General features: G+C 35.3%; 1 protein-coding gene across 23 annotated transcripts in view; it reads right to left on the reverse strand.

The window, feature by feature from the left end:
• Positions 1-24,140, reverse strand: part of Hk (Hyperkinetic) — a 489,203-nt gene that overhangs the window by 79,237 nt on the left and 385,826 nt on the right. For 10 of the 23 annotated variants that reach the window (XR_010850478.1, XR_010850481.1, XR_010850477.1 and 7 more), the window contains one exon: positions 14,548-14,601. The exons of the other annotated variants lie outside the window; for them this stretch is intronic. Coding sequence is in view for 4 of the 10 variants with exons in the window: in XM_067088601.1 (XP_066944702.1) it covers positions 14,548-14,601 (54 nt within the window). In the remaining 6 variants the exon portion in view is untranslated. The remainder of the gene's footprint in view (positions 1-14,547; positions 14,602-24,140) is intronic. 23 annotated transcript variants of the gene reach the window in all.

Genomic DNA, 24,140 nt, shown 5'->3' on the forward strand with positions numbered 1-24,140 from the left:
AAAGTGTTGGTGGTGGGGGGAGAGAGTTGGGGAGAGGGGAGAATTCTTGTAACTGACCCTCCAGCCAGAATTGGGAGTCATTCCGAGTCTACGAAGTTCTCGGAAGAAATTATCTGGGCCTTCGAGAAGGAAATCTATTTGATCAACTTTACGTAACTGATTCCAGATCGAGTGAAACTGGCTGTGAATTGCAGTCTATTATAAGCAGTTACAAATAAACACAAGTAAAAACTGCGCCGAAGTTTCTTCAGCGCAATCGAGTTTTCTGTACAGCACTTTTTTCTGTTCGTCCTCAGATCTGAAAAACTACTGAGGCTAGAGGGCTGATGATCCACCCTCTAATCATCAAACATACCAATTTACAGCCCTCTAGCCTCAGTAGTTTTTATTCTATTTAAGGTTAACGGTAGCCATAATCGTGCGCCAGGCAGCGATATAGGAAAGGCCACCACCAGGTCGTGGTTAAAGTTTCATGGGCCGCGCTCATACAGCATTATACCGAGACCACCGAAAGATAGATCTATTTTCGGTGGCCTTGATTATACGCTGTATAGAAAACTCGACTGCGTCGAAGAGACTTCGGCGCATTTTTTATTTGCTTATATTTATTATTACTCTTATTTTAAAAAGTTTAGATGGCCAGTTTGGTGTGACTTAAGTTACCTCTGTGTCGTTGGTACTTACTGTATATTCATTTTCACTTTTATTTTTCCTTTATACTGTTTTCGTCTTTCGTATCTATACGTATTTGTTTTGTTTTTTTTTTTATTTACCTCAAGAGCAGCTCGAAACTGCTGTGTTTTTGAAGATTATTACTACCCTATTACAATTCTCCATGTATTTCAATAATTTACATTTTTTTCTATTTATTAATTTAATTTATTTTTTCCTTTATTCCCCATTACCTTCTGTTACTTCCTCCTAATGAACACCACATTCTTTGGAAGTTTGAATTTCAAATCAATGGCCCCTGCGTGGGCTTGTTCCATATGAATAGGGCTCATCTCCTGAATAATAATAATAATAATAATAATAATAATAATAATAATAATAATAATAATAACGTAAAACCCTCGTCGACAATGGACATTCTTTCATGAATGACATATTGCATAGAGCTCTTTCTAAAAGGGCAATTTCATACTAAAAAAGACGAACGCGCCCTCAAAACAATAACGGCCCTGAAACGCAATCATCTATTACAAGAGTGTTACAAATCAGCGGACATTCTTTTCATTTTTACATCGAATTCAAAAATTTCCTGAAAACAAGAGGACCGTATAACCAGTAGCAAGAAAAGTGACTTCTGACAAATTACGAAAGCTGAAATTCGTCCAGCAACGCAAGAAACCTTTCTCCTCCCCACGGCAGCCAGGAGACATGCACCGAGCGATCCCCACGTACGAGCAGCCCAGAGGCAGAGAGAGAGCCGAGAGAAGACGAAAACAGAACTTGAGAAGAGAGAGAATCATAATTCAGCACCGATCATGAGAGAGAGACCTTGCAAAAATGGAGGGTCGGCAACGTCAGAACAAGTCATTCTCCGGGAAGTCGAGTGGAAGGAGGCGTGTTTGTAAGACCTGTATAAAAGAGGGTCTACTTATGTTTGCTGTTTGTTTGTTGTTTCAGGGTTCCAGTACAAGACGGGTTGAGGAAGGGGGGCCCCAGAGAGAGAAGGAAGGAAGAGAGGGAGGAGTGCAAAAATGGAGGCGGCAACAAGGAAAGGGGTAGGGAGGGAGGTAGGGAGGACTTCCACAATACTTCCTGGTGTAAATTTTATTTCCAGAGTTGGAAAAAATAAAAAGTTAAAAAAAAAGTTGGGGGCTTCAGAGGTCAACACTCGCTCTCCTTCTGCCTCATACCTCCTCCTACCTTTGCCCCTCCCCCTCACCACCCACCTCCCACTACTAGACTCCCACCCCCTCTCTCTCTCTAGGCAGATACAACTAAAAGAAAAAAAATATGTTTCAGCTCCTCGCAAGAGCTGGCTGTTAATTGTTGTCCTTATTATTTTTAGCCAGCCTCCTCTTGTGAGGTTTTCCGTCGTGAAATTATTTTAAGTTCTGCTTCCGCAGTCTTCCTTTTCTTACGCTTATTTATTCCTTTTGTCATTTTTTTTAGCGTCTATATTGGTGCTGTTGGCTGCCTTAGACGGTCAGGTGTGGATGAACAATACGTTTTTCGTTTGCTCAATATATTCCTACTTTATGACCAGCTTAAATAAACGAGATTTTCAGACTCGCTTGAAAAGCCTTGATATCATTTTTACATAAATCGAATTATTCCCAGTTTTCAATGATATCAAAATGGATAATAATATTCTTATTATAACGTACCTGTATTTGTGCCTTCCTAGTTTTAATTAAAACAACAATATACATTGCTTTAATTATGTAAACTAATTTTATATTTTTAAGTTTCAACAAATACAGAATGTGCCCACTTTTCAATAGATATACAAAACATTTTCCCCCAACTTTTTTTTTACAGAAATGATTATCAATCTAATATTAAAAAAGGTCCTAATGGACGAAAAACTTTAAAAAATGTCCTAAATGGACGAAAAACTATGAAAAAAGTCCTAAATGGACGAAAAACTTTAAGAAAGGTCCTACATGGACAAAAAAAAAAAAAAAAAAACTATGCTTGACTAACAGAGTGGGCCTACTCCGCAGTAAAACCTTCAAGCCAACCCCCCCCACCCCCACCCCAGGACTTATGAAATAAGGAATGAAAGGGGAAATAAGCCGTGAATAAGAAGTGAAATGACGCGAGAGTTCCATTTCAAAAGACCGAGTCTGAGGAAACTTTTTTTTTTTTTTATGGAATTCCAGAGATCTTAATAAACAAGTGGAAAATGCGCCGAAGTTTCTTCGGCACAATCGAGTTTTCTGCACAGCCGCTACAGCGTATAATAATCAAGGCCACCGGAAATAGATCTATCTTTCGGTGGTCTCGGTATAATGCTGTATGAGCCGCCGTCCATGAAACTTTAACCATGGCTTGGTGGTGGCCTATCCTATATCGTTGCCAGACGCAGGATCATGGCTAACTTTAACCTGAAATAAAATAAAAACTACTAAGGAGGCTAGAGGGCTGCAATTTGGTATGTTAACGATTGGAGGGTGGATGATAAACATACCAATTTGCAGCCCTCTAGCCTCAGTAGTTTTTAAGATCTGAGGGCGGACAGAAAAAGTGCGGACGGACAGACAAAGCCGGCACAATAGTGTTCTTTTACAGAAAACTAAAACGTCTCTAAAGAAAAATGTTTGCTCTTTTACAGAAGCTAAATTTTATTAATACTCACTGCAGCTTGCACTAAGCCACCTAGATTTGTTGCATGTCTTCAATGACACCTTCCTTGCAAAAATGTTCTTGTCAGATGCTTCTGGTGCAGCTTGCAATAGGCAATAAGGGTTTGTTGCAAGTTTTGGTAATAACCCAGCCATATTCTTTCCCTTCTCCCCAGGGCTTAGGTCCAGCATCTGGGGAGGACTTTCCCTTCTTACCCTGAACAAGAAGAGCCAAATTTAACCCCCAAGTCCTGATGGCACTGGAGTGGAAGACGCGGATAGGCTCAGATTATACTTCAATTTACCACGTTCCTGAATCAGAATTTTAAAGCCGTCTTCCCAAAAATGCCATATATATGTCCTAAAACACTGTTCAGAGAAATTCTTGGAAAACTTTTTGGAAAAAATGTCCAAAAGCGTTGCTCAGGAAAAAAGCATTCGAAGATCTACAACACTGTTCAGAGAATTGCTCGCAGACGTTTTTGGAACTTCTTGAAACGACCGAAAAAGTTCTGACAGGAATGTTTTAAAACGATATCGGGAGAAGCGTTGGTAATCGTTCTGCGAGAAAGTTCTTGAGAAAGTTCTCGAACACAGCTGAGAGAAACGTTTGTAAACATTTTGAGAGGAGTCTACAATGTTCTCAGAGCTTGAAAAAAGCGTTTTTATAAAGCCAGACAGAAAAACTTGCGAGAGTATATACTTAAATATTGTAAATTATTGTCCTTGAAATATTTTTAAATTTTACAAGAAAATTTTTTTTAAAAAGCAATTAAAAGAATATTATTATAAAAAATTTACCAATGACGTCCTAAAGGGACTCTTGTAAAGAATAGAACCGTAAATATCTTTGAGAAAATCAAACTGAAGTTGTCATTAGAACGATGTGAAGAAAAACGTTTTCAGAAACGGTCCATAGATAAAGTTTCCAGAAACGTTCTGGAGAAAAAACTTTTATGACACGTTCCAGAGAAATAGTTTCCAGAAACGTTCTGGAGAAAAATGTTTTCTGAAATGTTCCAGAGAATGTTTCCAGAAATGTTCTGGAGAAAAGTTTTCTAAAACGTTCCAGAAAATAAGTTTCCAAAGACGTTCTGGAGAAAAAAGCTTTCTGAAATGTTACAGAGAAAAAGTTTCCAGAAACGTTCTGGAGAAAAAAGTTTTGTGACACGTTCCAGAGAAAAAGTTTCCAGAAACATTCTGGCGAAAAATGTTTTCTGACAAGTTCCAGAGAAGAAGTTTCCAGAAACGTTCTGGAGAAAAAAGTTTTATGACATGTTCCAGAGAAAAGGTTTCCAGAAACGTTCTGGAGAAAAGTTCTATAACATGTTCAAGTGAAAAGTTTCCAGAAACGTTCTGGAGAAAAAGTTTTCTGACAAGTTCCAGAGAAAAAATTTCCAGAAACGTTCTGGCGAAAAATGTTTTCTGACAAGTTCCAGAAAAGTAGTTTCCAGAAACGTTCTGGAGAAAAGTTTTGACATATTCCAGAGAAAAAGTTTCCAGAAATGTTCTGAAGAAAAATGTTTTCTGACAAGTTCCAGAGAAGGTTTCCAGAAACGTTCTGGAGAAAAAAGTTTTATGACACATTCCAGAGAATAAGTTTCCAGAAACGTTCTGAAGAAAAAAGTTTTCTGACACGTTCCAGAGAAAAAGTTTCCAGAAACGTTCTGGCGAAAAATGTTTTCTGACAAGTTCCAGAGAAGAAGTTTCCAGAAACGTTCTGGAGAAAAAAAGTTTTCTGACATGTTCCAGAGAAAAGGTTTCCAGAAACGTTCCGGCGAAAAATGTTTTCTGACAAGTTCCAGAGAAGAAGTTTCCAGAAACGTTCTGGAGAAAAAAGTTTTATGACATGTTCCAGAGAAAAGGTTTCCAGAAACGTTCTGGAGAAAAGTTCTATAACATGTTCAAGTGAAAAAGTTTCCAGAAACGTTCTGGAGAAAAAGTTTTCTGACAAGTTCCAGAGAAGAAATTTCCAGAAACGTTCTGGCGAAAAATGTTTTCTGACAAGTTCCAGAGTAGTAGTTTCCAGAAACGTTCTGGAGAAAAGTTTTGACATATTCCAGAGAAAAAGTTTCCAGAAACGTTCTGAAGAAAAATGTTTTCTGACAAGTTCCAGAGAAGACGTTTCCAGAAACGTTCTGAAGAAAAAAGATTTTTTGAAACGTTCTGGAGAAAAAGTTTTTTTGAAACGTTCCAGAGAAAAAGTTTCCAGGAAATGTTCAGGAGAGTAATGTTTTCTGAAACGTTCCAGAGAAAAAAGTTTACCGGAATGTCCGAAAAATGTTTTCTGAAATGCTCCAGAGAAAAACGTTTTCTGAAATGTTCGAGAAATGTTTTCTGAAACGTTCCAGAGAAAAACGTTTTCTGAAATGTTCGAGAACAGTTTTCTGAAACATTCCAGAGAAAAATATTGCCAGAAGTATTCCAGATAAAAGTTTTCTGAAACGTTACATAAAAAAAACATTTTCTGAAACTTTCCAGATGAAAATATTTCAGAAACGTTCCATAGATAAAGCTTTCTCAAATGCTCAAGAGAAAAACGTTTTCAGAAAATTTCAGAAGCGTTCCAGAGAAACAGCCTTCTGAACCGGTCTGGAGAAAACCGTTTCCAGAAACTTTCCACAGAAAAAAGTTTTCAGAGACATTCTAGAGAACAACATTTTCCTAACCCTTCTAAGAGACAAAAACGTTTCTAAAACGAAAAACGCTCCTCCGTGTCACAACCGCAAAGCGTTCGCTAAGGAAGCCTTCTAAAACACTGACTACGTAAGCATTTTGAACGAAAACATTTCGGGAGAAACATTTTAAGTTTAACATTAAAACAGTAATAGCCAAATAACAATAACAGACACGGATTGCGTTCACAGCAACATGACACTTGATTATGCTGAAAAGAGAAACTGTCTTTTGAGCGAATTGAAATAGATTGAAATGGAAGGACGCTGATTTATTGTTTAAACTGCCATACCTCCTCATTGTGGCGGGTTTCTTAATATCGCTGACTGTAAAATAAAAATAAGATTTTTTTATATATTTTCTCACATATATAAAGATATATACTGATACTGATCAAACAAAGTTAAGCTCTGCATACATAAATATGTAATTAAATATATATATATATATATATATATATATATATATATATATATATATATATATATATATATATATATATATATAAAGTTAATGTACCATTTTTTACCTCTAATTGCAATGGCAAAAAGAAAGGACGTTTTAGCTAATGGAAATCTGACTGTTATGAAGGCAATAAACTAAGATTACTCACTCTGTTGCTTAGAGTAACACATTCTCTCACTCTCTCTTTATACATACACACACTCAAAAAACAATGTATATACTGTATATATATACATATTTTAACAATGTCCCTCTTTCCTTCTAAAGGTGGTGGTCATCCGTAATTCATTTTATTCGGGTTCAAGCCCCTGCTCATGGGACAACAAAGGCACAATACAATGCGTTTTAAAGAAAACGCTACATCACTCCGTCCTTTTTGGGAATCCAAAAGGGGCCATGTCTATATTGAAAGGACCAATATATATATATATATATATATATATATATATATATATATATATATATATATATATATATATATAAAAGAAAATAAAAACAAAAATATAAATAATAAAATTTTAACTGCCAAAAGTCCCACCTTACACCAGAAAAACAAGCATAAAAAAAAATCGAACGACAGAAAAATAAAGCATAAAAAAGAACATAAAGTATGAAATTACGAAAAAAAGCCCCCCACACCCCCCCAAAAAAAATATATCCCTTAGAAAATATGGAAACAAAGAAGAAAGTCAACTGCCCCGCGAAAACCCTCGAAAGCGGACAGACATGACAGGAATATATCCAGGACTCCTCCTCTCTCTCTCTCTCTCTCTCTCTCTCTCTCTCTCTCTCTCTCTCTCTCTCTCTCTCATCCAACTCCCACTGGCCCGTAGCCTCCAAACTCTTTCTTTCTCCCTTTTTATTCCTCTTTTTTTTATTTATTCAGCGTCTGAAAAGTCTCAAAATATATGTGTGGAGAAATATCTTATGTAAGAGATGCGAGCTAAACCTACAAATGAATTGCAAAATTAGGTCAGGTATGGTAACGTTGGCATCTAAATATTTTTGAGTATTACGTATGTATGTACATATATGTACAATGCATATATTACACACACATACACATATATTCTTCCAAACAACTACAATCCTATCGCATTTCTTTAAGTTAACAAGAAGTTGACGTAGGCGCACGGTTTGAGAGTATTTCTTAACAAACAATTATGTCATATTATTATTTTCACGACTGGTTTTGGTTTGGTGAGGCCCGCAGTGGCAGGTCATAGGTAGGTCAGGCTGTCTGTCAGCAAGGTCACAAAACCACCTGAACAGAATTTTACCATTTTTTTAATGCAAAAATTTCCGCCATAGGAAAAACTGACTATGTTTCGGTATGATTCAGAATCTTGGTCTCACATACTCACGCACTTGACAGAATCACCAACGCGAGTATATTTCAACGTCACCTACCAATTTTTAAAGCATGCAAGCACATACTTTCTCCCCTTCCCCTCCTCACAGACCTCACAGACCTCACAGACGGGGAGCAAGAACACAGAACACAGACCGCGCGGGGAAAAATTCAATTTCATCCCAGTGCCTCGTACCTTGTGTCTTTCCGTTCTGACATCTGGTATTAGTCGCAACTTCTTTATATCAGGGTCCGTCGCCCCTCCAAAGAACTCGGTCCTTCATTCTAGAAGAATTCTACCTTAGGGGTACTACTACGCCATCCCCCCCAAAACTATCCATATCCAAAAACACGGCCACCCCTTCCCTCCCTACCCCACCTTCTGTAAAAGAATAGTCAGGCACCTCTCCACTTCTTCGTCACATACACATGTTCACGCGACCAGCAAAACTTTATTAAATTCTTCCCCACCCCTCCTCCTCCTCCTCCTCCTCCTCCTCCTCCTCCTCCCCTATGCTCCCCTCCTCCTCATTCCCCTTCCCCCTCTTCTCCCCTAAGCGTCGCTTATCTTTTGGCTGGTCCGAATGAAACAGGGCAGCAGGTTTTTGATGTTTTTTACTGCCCAAATTTGTTTCCGTGGTCCCTTCTCTCTCTCTTTCAAACATATACACGCACGCAGACACATATGGCACATTTCTTTCATAATTTCTCTCTCACTCACTCACTCTCTCTCTCTCTCTCTCTCTCAAACATATACTCGTACACAGATACATATGGCACGTTCCTTTCCTAATTTTTCTCTCTCTCTCTCTCTCTCTCTCTCAAACTCTATTCCTTTTCTAATTTCCCTCTCTCAAACTCAAACAGACACAGACGCATACACACACCGCACATTTCCTTCCTAATCTCTCTCTCTCTCTCTCTCTCTCTCTCTCTCAGACAAATATACACAAACACACGAACACAACCTCCAACGCTTTCTCCATTCTCTTCCGCATTCACAAAGGCCATCCGTCACTGTTTATCTCTTTCCGTAATGCATAGAAACACTAACACTCTCTCTCTCTCTCTCTCTCTCTCTCTCTCTCTCTCTCTCTCTCTCTCTCCGACTATCATACTATATTGCGAACTTGACACATATATACCGGTACAAAACTAGACACATAATAATCCATCGTTGCTTTCATCTATTGCCATATTTCAATGCATACCTCTACGATTCTAATAAATAATTCCAGTTAATATTACTGTAATATATTACAATCTAATTCATTACCCAAGCAACAACGAGTCGGGTGGACACCAAAACGTCCCCTGTCTCGACAGAAAATAAAAAGTGTACATAAAGCCACAGCGAAGTCAAACAAATTACATTAAGAGCAATGTCAAGTATTTACGGAATGTGCCTACACTTTTCTCTCTTAACTGAAAGACTACAAGTTAATGTTGCCAGTATAAGTTCTGGGAAAAACTTGGCTCCATAAACAACATACACACACACACGTACAAACACACACACACACACACGTACAAACACACACACATACAAAGGCTGTACTCGTAAATAAGAAAAGGGGCTCCGACGAAATCTTTGGACCACACTCATTTAATTCGTCCCTAGGGATTGAATCCTACCATTCACCCCCCCGCCCCCAACCCCACCCACACACACCTACCCTCCCCACCTCTTATACAGACACATACCATAACACACCATATGGCACCATCAGATCTTTCCAGGAGTTATGGTGATGGAGGAAAAGTTGGAAAGAGAGAGAGAGAGAGAGAGAGAGAGAGAGAGAGAGAGAGAGAGAGAGAGAGTGGATGTACCTTCAAAGCCCTCTTGCATAACTAGATAATATAACCATTTCACGTGGCCCCATCACGGACAAATGCCGGACAAACAGACATACGTTAACATCCTAAGAGCATCATTAAATATACACTACACATACTGAATATACATTCGGTGCGAGAGGTAGTTACGCCTGAATATATGAATGTTACGAATGTCCACATACGCAGAGCTGCTGACCATCACAAATATACAGGCCCGGATGATGCACATTCATTGGCGTCATCTCTGTTTTTCGGCCGCGGCCGACGGAAGAGGCAACTCACCTTGCAAGGGGCTGAACACACACAAACACGCACACACATATATATAAGACGTAGGTTGTATTCAACTAAAGTTACAGGCTTTCATTGTCCGGCTACCAGACGATGGGGACAGTTGAGTCCTTGAAAACTTGTAACTTTTGTTGAATAAAATCTTCAGTATAACCGTTAGATACCATCCTGTTTATATATATATATATATATATATATATATATATATATATATATATATATATATATATATATATATACCACACAGAATAAAAACTCGCCCTTGAAAACTCGCCTTAGAGCATGATCAATTTAGCAATGAAAGAGTCATTATAAAAACACACTGAATTATCAGTAAAAAATTAATAACAAAATAATGGCATTAAGAAAAATAAGCAGAACTCGTAAGCTGAATTCTTACAAGTCAAATGAAAGCTTAAAAAACTCACGAGCACTAAAACACGTCAGTATTATTGCAGCGAAATAAAACCCGCCACTGACGCCAAGCAAACGCCCGAAAAAAAAAAAACACTCGGCAGTTACACCCCACCAGAATAAAACTCACAAGCAGTATAAATTTCTGTCCACTCGCCAAAGAAAAACACACTCGAGGGAGAAAAACACGTCATTATTATGTATCATAACACACGCAAACCAACAACTCACAAGATTTCAACCCGAAAAATGCACACACAAAGCTTCAGAAAAATAAAAACACACAAAAAACTCTCAAGAACTAGTTGGAAAGAGAAGGAACAATGAACAATAAAATAATAATGATATCATAAAGTATGCTGGCAAAATATGAATTATAACCATCACTGAGAGAGAGAGAGAGAGAGAGAGAGAGAGAGAGAGAGAGAGAGAGAGAGAGAGAACACAAAATAAAACGCGACATTACAGACAGAAAACAATCCAACAATAACTTCAATAAAGAACATGAACAAAGAACACAAATATTATTTAATTCAGAAACAAAAAAGAAAAATACCAGAAAACATACGAACAGACAATACCAACCAACCTGTTATATAACATAAAAAACGCAAAAAATTAATAAAGACACACAGCCTTCCCTCAAACATGTGGCAAGATCAGACGTCTTTAAATTTCAAACCCATTTAATAACCACAAAATCAACAAACATTCAAATATTATTATTATTATTATTATTATTATTATTATTATTATTATTATTATTATTCAGAAGATGAGTCCTATTCGTATGGAACAAGCACACCAAAGGGGTCACTGACTTGAAATTCAAGTTTCCAAAGAATATTAAGGTGTTCATTAGGAAGAAGTTTAGGAAGAAGTTTAGGAAGAAGTAAGAGGAAGTAAAGGGAATTACAGAAAGAAGAGATACCACTTATTAAAAAAGAAAAAATATAATCAATAAGTATATAAAATTGTATTAAAATGCAATAAGATTAGTATTAGGGTAGAAATGCATTGCATCTTCGCCTGAACTTCCGAAGTTCCAATAAATAAACAGAAAGGGAGAAAAGTTCAATAAACCAATAGAACTTGTTAAGCGAAAACCTATTCACAACAAGAAAAAAAAAACAAGTAAAAAATGCGCCGAAGGAATAGAGTTTTCTGAACAGCAGCTAAGCGTGTCAAAAATAAACCAATGCTGTATGAGCCGCGGCCCGTGAATCTTTAGGTGACCTGTCCTATAATCGCTGCAAGATGCACGGTCATGGCTAACTTTAACCTTCAATAAAATAAAAACTACTGAGGCTAGAGGGCTGCAATTTGGTATGTTTGGCGATTGGAGGGTGGATGATCAACATACCAATTTGCAGCCCTCTAGCCTCGGTAGTTTTTAGATTTGAGGGCGGACAGAACAAGTGCGGACGGACAGACAAAGCCGGCACAATAGTCTTCTCTTACAGGAAACTAAAATTTATGACCAATCAAAAAAAAAAAAATAAATAAAAAAAAAACACACGAACTATCGGTAAACTTGAAGAATACCAAACGACTTTCTTCATCAATACATGGGGAAAACCAAACGACTTTCTTCATTAATAAATGGGGAAACTAAACTTTCTTCATTGGTAAATGGGGAAACCAAATAACTTTCTTTTTTAATTAAAAGGGGACAAGCGCATAACTTTCTCCATTAATAAAGGAGAAAACCAAACAGCTCTCTTCATTAATAAAGGAGGAAAACCAACACCTTTTTTCATTAATAAAGGAGGAAAACCAAACAACTTTCTTCATTAATAAATGGGGAAAACCAAATAACTTTCTTTTTTAATTAAAAGGGGACAAGCGCATAACTTTCTCCATTAATAAAGGAGAAAACCAAACAGCTCTCATCATTAATAAAGGAGGAAAACCAACACCTTTTTCATTAATAAAGGAGGAAAACAAACAACTTTCTTCATTAATAAATGGGAAAAACCAAATAACTTTCTTTTTAATTAAAAGGGACAAGCGCATAACTTTCTCCATTAATAAAGGAGAAAACCAAACAGCTCTCATCATTAATAAAGGAGGAAAACCAACACCTTTTTCATTAATAAAGGAGGAAAACCAAACAACTTTCTTCATTAATAAATGGGGAAAACAAATAACTTTCTTTTTTAATTAAAAGGGGACAAGGATCCATTAATAAAGGAGAAAACCAAACAGCTCATCATTAATAAAGGAGGAAAACCAACACCTTTTTTTCATTAATAAAGGAGGAAAACCAAACAACTTTCTTCATTAATAAAGGAGGAAAACCAAATAACTTTCTTCATTAATAAAGGAGGAAAACCAAACAACTTTCTTCATTAATAAATGGGGAAAACCAAATAACTTTCTTTTTAATTAAAAGGGACAAGCGCATAACTTTCTCCATTAATAAAGGAGAAAACCAAACAGCTCTCATCATTAATAAAGGAGGAAAACCAACACCTTTTTCATTAATAAAGGAGGAAAACCAAACAACTTTCTTCATTAATAAAGGAGGAAAACCAAATAACTTTCTTCATTAATAAAGGACCAAATAACTTTCTTCATTAATAAAGGAGGAAAACCAAATAACTTTCTTCATTAATAAAGGAGGAAAACCAAATAACTTTCTTCATTAATAAAGGAGGAAAACCAAATAACTTTCTTCATTAATAAATGGGAAAAAAAACGACTTTCTTCATTAATAAATGGGGAAACTAAACTTTCTTCATTGATGAATGGGGAAACCAAATAACTTTCTTTTTTAATTAAAAGGGGACAAGCGCATAACTTTCTCCATTAATAAAGGAGAAAACCAAACAGCTCTCATCATTAATAAAGGAGGAAAACCAACACCTTTTTCATTAATAAAGGAGGAAAACCAAACAACTTTCTTCATTAATAAAGGAGAAAACCAAATAAATTAATAAAGGAGGAAAACCAAACAACTTTCTTCATTAATAAATGGGGAAAACCAAATAACTTTCTTTTTTAATTAAAAGGGGACAAGCGCATAACTTTCTCCATTAATAAAGGAGAAAACCAAACAGCTCTCATCATTAATAAAGGAGGAAAACCAACACCTTTTTTCATTAATAAAGGAGGAAAACCAAACAACTTTCTTCATTAATAAAGGAGGAAAACCAAATAACTTTCTTCATTAATAAAGGAGGAAAACCAAACAACTTTCTTCATTAATAAATGGGGAAAACCAAATAACTTTCTTCATTAATAAAGGAGGAAAACCAAATAACTTTCTTCATTAATAAAGGAGGAAAACCAAATAACTTTCTTCATTAATAAAGGAGGAAAACCAAATAACTTTCTTCATTAATAAAGGAGGAAAACCAAATAACTTTCTTCATTAATAAAGGAGGAAAACCAAATAACTTTCTTCATTAATAAAGGAGGAAAACCAAATAACTTTCTTCATTAATAAAGGAGGAAAACAAAATAACTTTCTTCATTAATAAAGGAGGAAACCAAATACCTTTCTTCATTAATAAAGGAGGAAAACCAACACCTTTTTTCATTAATCAGGGGGAAAAATCAAACAACTTTCTTCAATGTTTAAGGGGAAAAACCAAACTATTTACTTCATTAATAAAGGAGAAAAGCAAATGACTTTCTGCATTAATAAAGGAGGAAAACCACCACCTTTTTTCCATTAATTAAAAAGAGGAAACCAAACAACCTTCTTCATTAATAAAAGAGGGAAACCAAACAGCTTTCTTCATTAATTAAAGGGGAAAACCAAATAACTTTCTTCATTAATAAGGGAGGAAAACCAACACCTATTTAAGTTAATCAGGGAGAAAAAACAAACAACCTTCTTCATTAATAAAGGAAGAAAACCAACACCTTTATTCAAAAGGGGAAAAACCATCACCTTCTTTCATTAATTAGGGGGGAAAAAACCAACACATTTCTTCATTAATAAGGGCGACAAAACCAACAACTTTCTTCATTAATAGGGAATAAAAAAGCCATTAAAAACCATCCAATTTAATGTTTAATAAACCAATAAAAAAAAAACCTGCAACCCTTTCCGTTATTGGTGGAAAATAAAGCCATAAAGCGCGAGGAAATAAAACCAATTAAAAACCACAAAGCACTTCGTTGTTATGAAGGGAATCAAAGCCATAACGCAAAGGGGGGGAAAAACCATTAAAAAACCAATAATAAAAACCAAGAAAAACCCACAGAAGCGGATCCTTCATCTCATCTTCGGCAATTGAGACAAATGGCTGACGAGCGCTGTAGGAAAAAGAACAAAAATAAATAAATAACTGAACTTGGAAATATTATAAATTCTAAGGGCATCAATAATTATCATGATGTTAATGGATTTGTTATTATTATTATTATTAATATTATTTTATTCATTAAAAGTATTATTATCACTACTGTTAATACGTTCATAATTATCATTTTATTCCTGTAACCACACGAAAGGCGCGAATCAAGAAATAAATAAATCATGAAATAAATAAATAATATAAATACACAACTGCATCCTTGATATCTCTCCTTTGTAAACAAAACTGTACTAGGGTAAATCGACCCGTGATCCTGACCTAGACCTCTCATAAAAGAGAAAATAAAGGAAAAATAAATAAACAAAATAAATAAACGTATAAATAACTGCATCTATGGTACCTATAGAATGCAAAAAATAAATTTAATGTGGTAAATCGACCCGTCATCTTGATCTTGACCTCTTGTAAATGCTAAAAAAGATGTAGATGAAAACAGAATAAAGGCAGAAATGTGATAAAAATAATAAATAAATAAACAAATACATGAAAACTGCATCTACGGTATCTGTACAATGCAAACAAAAACTTTAATGGGGTAAATCGACCCGTCACCTTGATCTTGACCTCTTGTAAAGAAAAAAAAAAAAAAGCAGATGTAAACAGAATAAAGGCAGAAATGTGAATAAAATTAAATAGTTGTGTGTCGTCCTTGTGCCTCAAGAGTAGAATTCCACAGCAGAAATAATGTATCTCCCAAAATGTGAAATGAAAAGGCGGAATTTTATGAGCAACTTCAAGTAACAAACATGATGAAAACCTTTCGCCGTATTAACCTGCGACACACCAACAGGCAATCCTGAACTCTGCACTGAATGAGAAGCATTACCAAAATGCATAGCTGAAGTTCACGCCAAATGAGAAACAAAACAAAAGACCGCAATCCGCGAATGCCACACTGATGAAAAACACGACATACAAATGCAATTTCCAGTTCGAATTAAATGAAATAAAATATATTCTTTAGCGCCATGTTCAGTGTGAAACATCTAACAGCAGTCCCGTACTCTACGTTAAATGAGAACCGTTACAAAAATTGCGTTGTTGAAGTTCATACGAATTGAGAAACATTACAATAATGCATTGTTGAAGTTCATAAGAATTGAGAAGCATTACAAAAATACATTGTTGAAGTTCATACGGTATGAGAACCATTACAAAAATGCAATGTTGAAGTTCTTACGAATTGAGAAACATTACAATAATGCATTGCTGAAGTTATACGAATTGAGAGGCATTACAAAAACGCATAGTTGAAGTTCGTTCGAATTGAGAAACATTACAAAAACGCACTGTTGAAGTCCATACGTTATGAGAAACATTACAAAAAACGCATTGTTGAAGTTAATACGAATTGAGAAACATTACAAAAACGCATTGTTGAAGTTCATACGCTATGAGAAACATTACAAAAACGCACTGTTGAAGTCCATACTAAGTGAGAAACATTACGAAAAATTAAATCTTGAATTTCACTCTAAATGAGAAGGATAAAAAATGTAATCCGGAATGCCACTATAAATGAAAAACAAGACAGGAAATATGCAACGTTGAATTAAACAAAAATAAATCTTTCACTAAAATAAAATAGAAAATATATATATATATATATATATATATATATATATATATATATATATATATATATATATATATATATATATATATATATATATATATATATATATATATATATAAACAGCATCCTCAACACTGCGTCAAAATAAAAAAAAAACGCCTTTGATTCAACGCCCTTTCATCACGGAGCGTTCATGTAATGTTTTCCTCCATAACATGAGGAGGTTGTAATTAAGACCGCTCTTCATTTTTTTTGCACCCTTCACCCATCCCTCTCTCTCTCTCTCTCTCTCTCTCTCTCTCTCTCTCTCTCTCTCTCTCCCTCTCCCTTCCAGGCCAAGACACAATAACGCACGAATTTCTCTTCCCATTTTTTTTATAATTGTCATCCCATTTTTAAAATTTCTCTTTCCATTTTAATTAAACTTGCCATTATAAATTATCTATTTTAATTAGTCTTCCCATTCTAATTTCCCTTAACATTTTAATTTATCTTCCTATTTCAGTTGCTCATCCCATTTAAATTTCTCTTCCAAATTTTAATTTTTTCCATTTCAATATCTTCCCATTTTAATCTCTCTTCCCATCTATATTTTCTCGTGACATTTCAATATATCTTCCCATCTATAATTTCTCTCCCCATCTATAATTTCCCTTCCCATATGTAGTTTCTCTTCCCATCTACAATTTCTCTTGCTACCTTAATTGTCTCTTCCCATTTTAATTTACATTCGCTTTTTAAATTTCTCTCTCTCTCTCTCTCTCTCCCCGTTTCAATTTCTCGTCCCATCTTAATTTCTCTTCCCATTTTTCTCTCTCCTCCCAGTTTCAATTTCTCTTCCCATTTTTAATTTATCTTCCTATTTTCAATTTCTGTTCCCATTTTAATTTATATTCGTGTTTTAATTTCTATCTCTCTCTCTCTTCATTTCAATTTCTCGTCCCATCTTAATTTCTCTTCCCATTTTTAATTTCTCTTCCCATTTATAATTCATCTTCCTGCTTTTAATTTCTTTTCCCATTTTAATTTATACTCGCATTTTGATTACTCTCTCTCTCTCTCTCTCTCTCTCTTCATTTCAATTTCTCGTCCCATCTTAATCTCTTTTCCCATTTTTAATTCCCCTTCCCACCTGAATTTCTCTTCCCATCTCTCCACAACCTGACAGAGGGACGGACGGACGGACGGACGTGCGCTCTTTCGCTGCAGCTGCAGAGGGCGAAATTAAATTTGTTCCGGCGTCAAGGAAATTTCAACCTATTTATTAAAACTGAAATAACAATTTCGGGAGGTTCTCTTTCTGTTTTCTCGAGTGGCCCTCTTCTCTTCTCTTTCTCCTTCTCTTCTTCCCTCTTGTGTTCTCAACCCTTTCTCACTTTTTCATTTCTCGGTCGTCATGATTTTAATTTTTAGGGCGAGGATGCATGTCTGACTTTTCGTACAAGATATGTTGCGTTAAAGGAAATCTGATTTGTACGAGTATATACACACACACACACACACACACACACACACACACATATATATATATATATATATATATATATATATATATATATATATATATATATATATATATATATATATTCAAAAGAATCGACCAGGCCTATGCAATGCGCAAAAAAATATTTTCGCAATCTTTTTCATTTACACTTCGCTATATTATCTATCTTATTTATCTATCTATCTTGACTATGCATATTCTCATAAGTGTTATTATCGTTACACTACCAATTTTCGAGGACACAGCTTTGAAATAAACAGTACAATAAGAATATGACAACGGAAATAAAGATCCAATTGCCCAAAATGTCACCACACTGGCCACCCAAAAAAAAAAAAAAAAAAACCTTAAAAAATAAATAAAGTAATTAAATAAATAAATTACTCCAGTACGGATATTAAAAAAATTCATGAAAGAGTGTTGTTTTTTTCAAGTTTTTTCCAAATACTCCGATTTGAGCGCAAGAAAGCTTAATTAAGTGTCGATATTTTTTCATCAATCAGTAAGTTTCATTACTTTCAATCAGGAAGTAATCATTTTTTTTAAATAGAGAAAAAATACAATAGTGTCGAAACTCGTGCTGGTTTGGCGTCCAAGTAATTGTCAGTAAAAGTATAAATAATATAAAAGCATTATTCGTATTTTCTTAATCACTTTCTTCAGACTTTTTATTAGTTTTCTGTAAAAGAAAACTACTGAGACGGCTATTTGTCTGTCCGTCCGCACCTTTTCTCTCCGCCCTCAGATCTTAAAAACTGCTGAGGCTAGAGGGCTGCAAATTGGTGTGTTGATCATCCACCCTCCAATCATCAAACATACCAAATTGCAGCCCACTAGCCTCCTCAGTAGTTTTTATTTTATTTAAGTTTCAAGTTAGCCATAATCGTGCATCTGGCAACGCTATAGAACAGGCCACCGTCGGGCCGTGGCTGAAAGTTTCATGGGCCGCGGCCCATGCAACATTATACCAAGACCAGCGAGAGATTACACGCTGTACAGGACACTCGACTGCGCCTACGAAACTTCGGCGCATTTTTTACTTGTTCTCATTCATTCCTGCATCAATTTATTTCTCAGTCTCAATATTCTCTGTCACTGTCCCATTTTTTCTAGGGCATCCCACAAGGATAATTATGGTAGTGGTAGAGAGAAAAACTGGGCCTCAGAGAGAGAGAGAGAGAGAGAGAGAGAGAGAGAGAGAGAGAGGGTGCCACCCATCACAAAAGTGATAATTACCACTCAAAGTGCCACGGAGCTCGAATGTCAACTGTGGTAATTAAAGGGTAATTATACTTCAGAATTGTGCAAGCTTCAAATTGTTTTTCAAGGATGCTAAGGGAGGGTCTGTGTGTGTGTGTGTGTGTGTGTGTGTGTGTGTGTGTATGTCAAATATCTATATATACTATATATATATATATATATATATATATATATATATATATATATATATATATATATATATATATATATATATATATATGATAGAAATATCAGCACACAATTACGTGTGAAACAGAAATCAATTTCTGACTCACACCAAGTTCGAACCCAGGTCTTTCAAATGAGAGACCAGAGTGCTGCAGTTGTACCCAGATTCCAACTTCTTTTATGACTTGTGTGGCCTGGTTGGCAGCGCTCTGGTCTTTCATTTGAAAGAACCTGGGTTCGATCCTGATTTGAGTCAGAAACTTATATATATATTCAGTATATAACATATATGAAATTCCGCAAAGAAAAAAACTAATGACTTAAATTTTGATGAATACAGAAAATAAATGTCTCCATTCGTCAAATGAAACCGGAACAACGACTCACAATTAAAGAGAACTCATTTTTCTCTTTCTTTCTCCTCAAAGAAGCTCGAACAATGACTTGACATTTCACAAAAAAAATATATATATATTTATTTTCTTTCTCGCGGTCTCGTTAAAGACATATTTTTTATTCGGCGATACGATGCTTTCCTTAACTGAGTTCATAACAAAAAACCAGTAAAAAATGCGCGCAAGTTTCTTCGGCGCAATCGAGTTTTCTGAACATCTGCTATAGCGTATAATCAAGGCCACCGAAAATAGATCTATCTTTTGGTGGTCTCGGTATAAATGCTGTATGAGCCGCGGCCCATGAAACTTTAACCACGGCCCGGTGGTGGCGTGTCCTATATCGATGCCAGCAGTACGATTATAGTTAACTTTAACCTTAAATAAAATAAAAACTAATGAGGCTAGAGGGCTGCAATTTGGTATGTTTGATGATTGGAGGGTGGATGATGGACATGCCAGTTTGCATCCCTCTAACCTCAGTAGTTTTTAAGACCTGAGGCCGGACAGAAAAAGCCACATCAATAGTTTTCTTTTACAGAGCACTAGAAACCTTTACTGTAACAAGAGGAACTTAAAAAAAAAAACAAGTGCAATATTAACTGCATCATGATTAATGAAAAACAAACCCTTTTCTGTAACAAGAACCATTAAAAAAAAAACAATATTACAGCCGTTTTTTATTACGGTTTGTAAATATTACAGCTGTAATGTCAACTGTACCCAATGTCTCTTGTTGATTAATGAAAAAAACCTTTCATATAAAAAGAACAACTTGACAAAAAAAAAAAAAAAAAAAAAAGCAACACTAACTACCTACAAATCCCAAGCAACACCCGTAATCTAATCCGGGAGGCCCCACTCTCTCTCTCTCTCTCTCTCTCTCTCTCTCTCTCTCTCTCTCTCTCTCTCTCTCTCTCTCTCTGGCGTGCTCAGAGAGAGCACCAACACGCACAAACACATTACATCCTAAAGCAGATATATCTCCGGTCTGTGGCGAAAGCCACACACTCGGCAAGAGGGCGCCCCGAAACTGGTAGAAGAAGACGAACAACTATAATAGACACTCGCCGTTGGAATCGACTTCGGGTTTACATAAACCTCCCGTCTGGTTTATCTTTGTGTAGAAACCTACTGTCTGGTTTGGCTTTATATGCATGTGTATGCGTGTGTATATACTGTATATATATACATATATTTCTGTGTGGTTTATCTTTATATATATATACCTTGTTTGGTTTAACTTTCTATATAAACCTGCTGTCTGGTTTATATATGTAACTTCTGTGCGGTTGATATTTACATAGGTAAACCTGTATGGTTTATATTTATATATATATATACTTGTCTAGTTTATTTTTATTTATATGAACCTTTTTGGTTTATCTTTATATATAAACATTCTGCCTGGTTTATACTTGTATATATAAACCTGTCTAGTTTATCTTTATATATAAACATTCTGTCTGGTCTCTCAATGTCTGCTGTGATTTCGTTTTGGGCTGCAGTTTTCTCTGTCATTTTAGACAGGTTTTGAGTTTTATGTCTGTTTTTAGATTCGTCCTTGGTTGAATGAAGTTCTGTCTCCTTTAGAAGCATACTAGGTGGGCTGAACTTCAGTCTCTCTCTCTCTCTCTCTCTCTGTCAGTCTGTTTATATTCATTCTATACTGTCTGAACTTCTGTCTGTTATAGATTCACCATAGACAGTAAAAATGTCAATTCTTAAGCACAACTTCTTCACTCGATTTTAGCATTCTGTCTTCAGTTCATTCTAGACTGACTATTTTCCATTCACTCTGTTCAGGCTGAAATTCCCTTTTTGTGTCCCTGACTGTACTCGGTTACTCTCCGACTAAGTTAACTTCAGTCTACCTTCTGTCTGTACGTTGTGCAATAATTAAAATCCAGACTTAATTTTCATTTTAAGTCTGTCTTCCGTTTAGCTCTGTCAATTTTAGGTTAAGTCTTAAGAATATCTTCGTTCAATTCCTCTTTCGGATTTAAGGTTTTCAGTGGAAAGGAAAGCGTGGTCAATGTGGAAACGGATAATGAAAGAACTATGTCTAATGCAATACAAAGATTGGAATGTGATCAGTAGATAGGCTCGCTTTCTCTCTCTCTCTCTCTCTCTCTCTCTCTCTCTCTCTCTCTCTCTCTCTCTCTCTCTCTCTCTCTCTCTCTCTCTCTCTCTCCACGCACACAAACAAATTTACATCTATGTATATTTACTTGCAAGTATATATATACTTTATAAGTATATATATACATATATAATATATACTGTATATATATATGTATGTACGTATATATAAATACACATACACCCACATAACATTTACACCACCACACACCAACACCGAAGTAAATAATTTTTCCTCCCCACACCAAAAATAAACGAAACACGACCCCAATCACATTCACAATATTTACAGGCGACTTCCTTAATGCTCGTCTCCATTCCCCCTTTGAAAAGATATGAAACATTTCTTTTTTTTTTGCAGCCTTCATACAAGACTCCCAGCTCCAACATCGAAAACATTGGCGCGATATTATATTCGCGAATGTTTGGAGTCTGGTAATCCAGGTCTCGCGTTCTCTCTCTCTCGCAGCGAAATTGAATTTCGCAGGAGAGAAATTGGGAGGGAAAATGACTTGTGAAAATTGTGCGCTGTACGCATGTACTGGGTGGGTGTTCGTATGTATGTATTACACACATACACAGACATACATTCATACATGCATCCATACACACACCCACACACACACATATAAATATATGTATATACACATATTTATATAATATATAAATATATATATTTGCATATTTATGCATATATATAAATATGTATACATGTATATTTATATATGCATATATGTGTGTATGTGCACGTTGAATTTATGTATAAATGCAATTTTTGTATATATATATAATTACAAACACACACATATATATACATGTGTATGTATGTATACATAATACATACAAACCAATCACAACCGAATCCCGACACATAACACAACCCAAAAAAACAACAATAAGCAAAAACCAAACTCCACCACCACCACCACCAACAACAACAACAACAACTCAGCCAAACCAAACAACAGAAGGACGAACCAACAACAAAAAAACAACATATTATCAAAAGTTCTCGATATCACGATGACAAGAATTTCTCTCACGACTCTTAATCACTATTAATATCTCTAATCTGAGTCGCGAGAGCCCCATTACTGACTAATTTTGGACGCGGGACATAAGTGGCCCACCACCACCTCCTCCTAGAGGGTCCCCTAAAGTTAATACCCCCACCCCCTCCCCCCGTAAACCACTCCTAAACCCCCCTCCCACCCAACCCCTCCCCTACGCCTCGGTTTTATCTTGTCTTGCAACTGAACTCAACACCTGGGTGTGTGTGTGTGTGTGTGGGTTCTAATATTATTATTATTATTATTATTATTATTATTATTATTATTATTATTATTATTATTATTATTATTATTATTATTTCTGCGTTTTTGTTTTCTTATTGCCGTTTTCGTTACTAGCGAAATATTTTTGCTTTTTGTTACTACTGATGTTATTTGTATTTTAATGTTTTTGTTTTTTTCTTGTTAATAATAATAATAATAATAATAATAATAATAATAATAATAATAATAATAATAATAATAATAATAATTATTATTATTATTATTATAAAATAATATATTTTAAATTATTACATTTCCAAAACTACAGTTGTATAAATACTTGTATGAGTAAGATAAATGAATGTATATACAATATATACTGTATATATATGTATATATATATATATATATATATATATATATATATATATATATATATATATATATATATATATATATATATATAAATATAACCAACATACACTTGTTTATAAAATAAAAGAAACAACATACACTTGACTAAATCACACAGTGCACACAGTTTCTCAACACCCATGCTTTTATTTAATGAAATACACAACTATGCATACACCTAAATTTTTGGTATATTAAAACGCATATAAAAAATTTTGGGATGGGGTTGCTGGGCCCAACCCCTAATCCACTGGGCAACAGAGACACAGCGATGGTCAACAACACGTCACTGAACTTTTCAGAATCTCCACGACACCACTTTCTGGTGTCAGTCCAATTTTGTTTGTATATTTAGGAACACTTCTACGTACGTACACACACGAACACATGTGACACCTACTTTACACACATGTACACAATTACAGATGTGTGTAAGCGAACTTCTCTACGTCTGTCAACCATTCCGGGAGCACATGATAGGCCTACTTGAAAGAAGTACCGGATCCGCTTCCGAATTCAACTCGCAGCGTCGACAACTCTTCATCGGCTCCAACAGGCCTATTCTCAATACCACCTTGAGCCGAGTTCCATCAACAACGTTCAACGTTTTTCCTAAAAGCTTTGTGAAACGACAAACAAACAAACAAAAACAAGTGAATAAACAAAAGCAATTACCGTAACATTTTGCTCAAATACAGCCGAGATTATGTTTATAATTATATGTAAAATATATAAAAAAGTTCTCAC

This window comes from Macrobrachium rosenbergii, chromosome 45, assembly GCF_040412425.1.
Source record: "Macrobrachium rosenbergii isolate ZJJX-2024 chromosome 45, ASM4041242v1, whole genome shotgun sequence".
NCBI lineage: Eukaryota > Metazoa > Arthropoda > Malacostraca > Decapoda > Palaemonidae > Macrobrachium > Macrobrachium rosenbergii.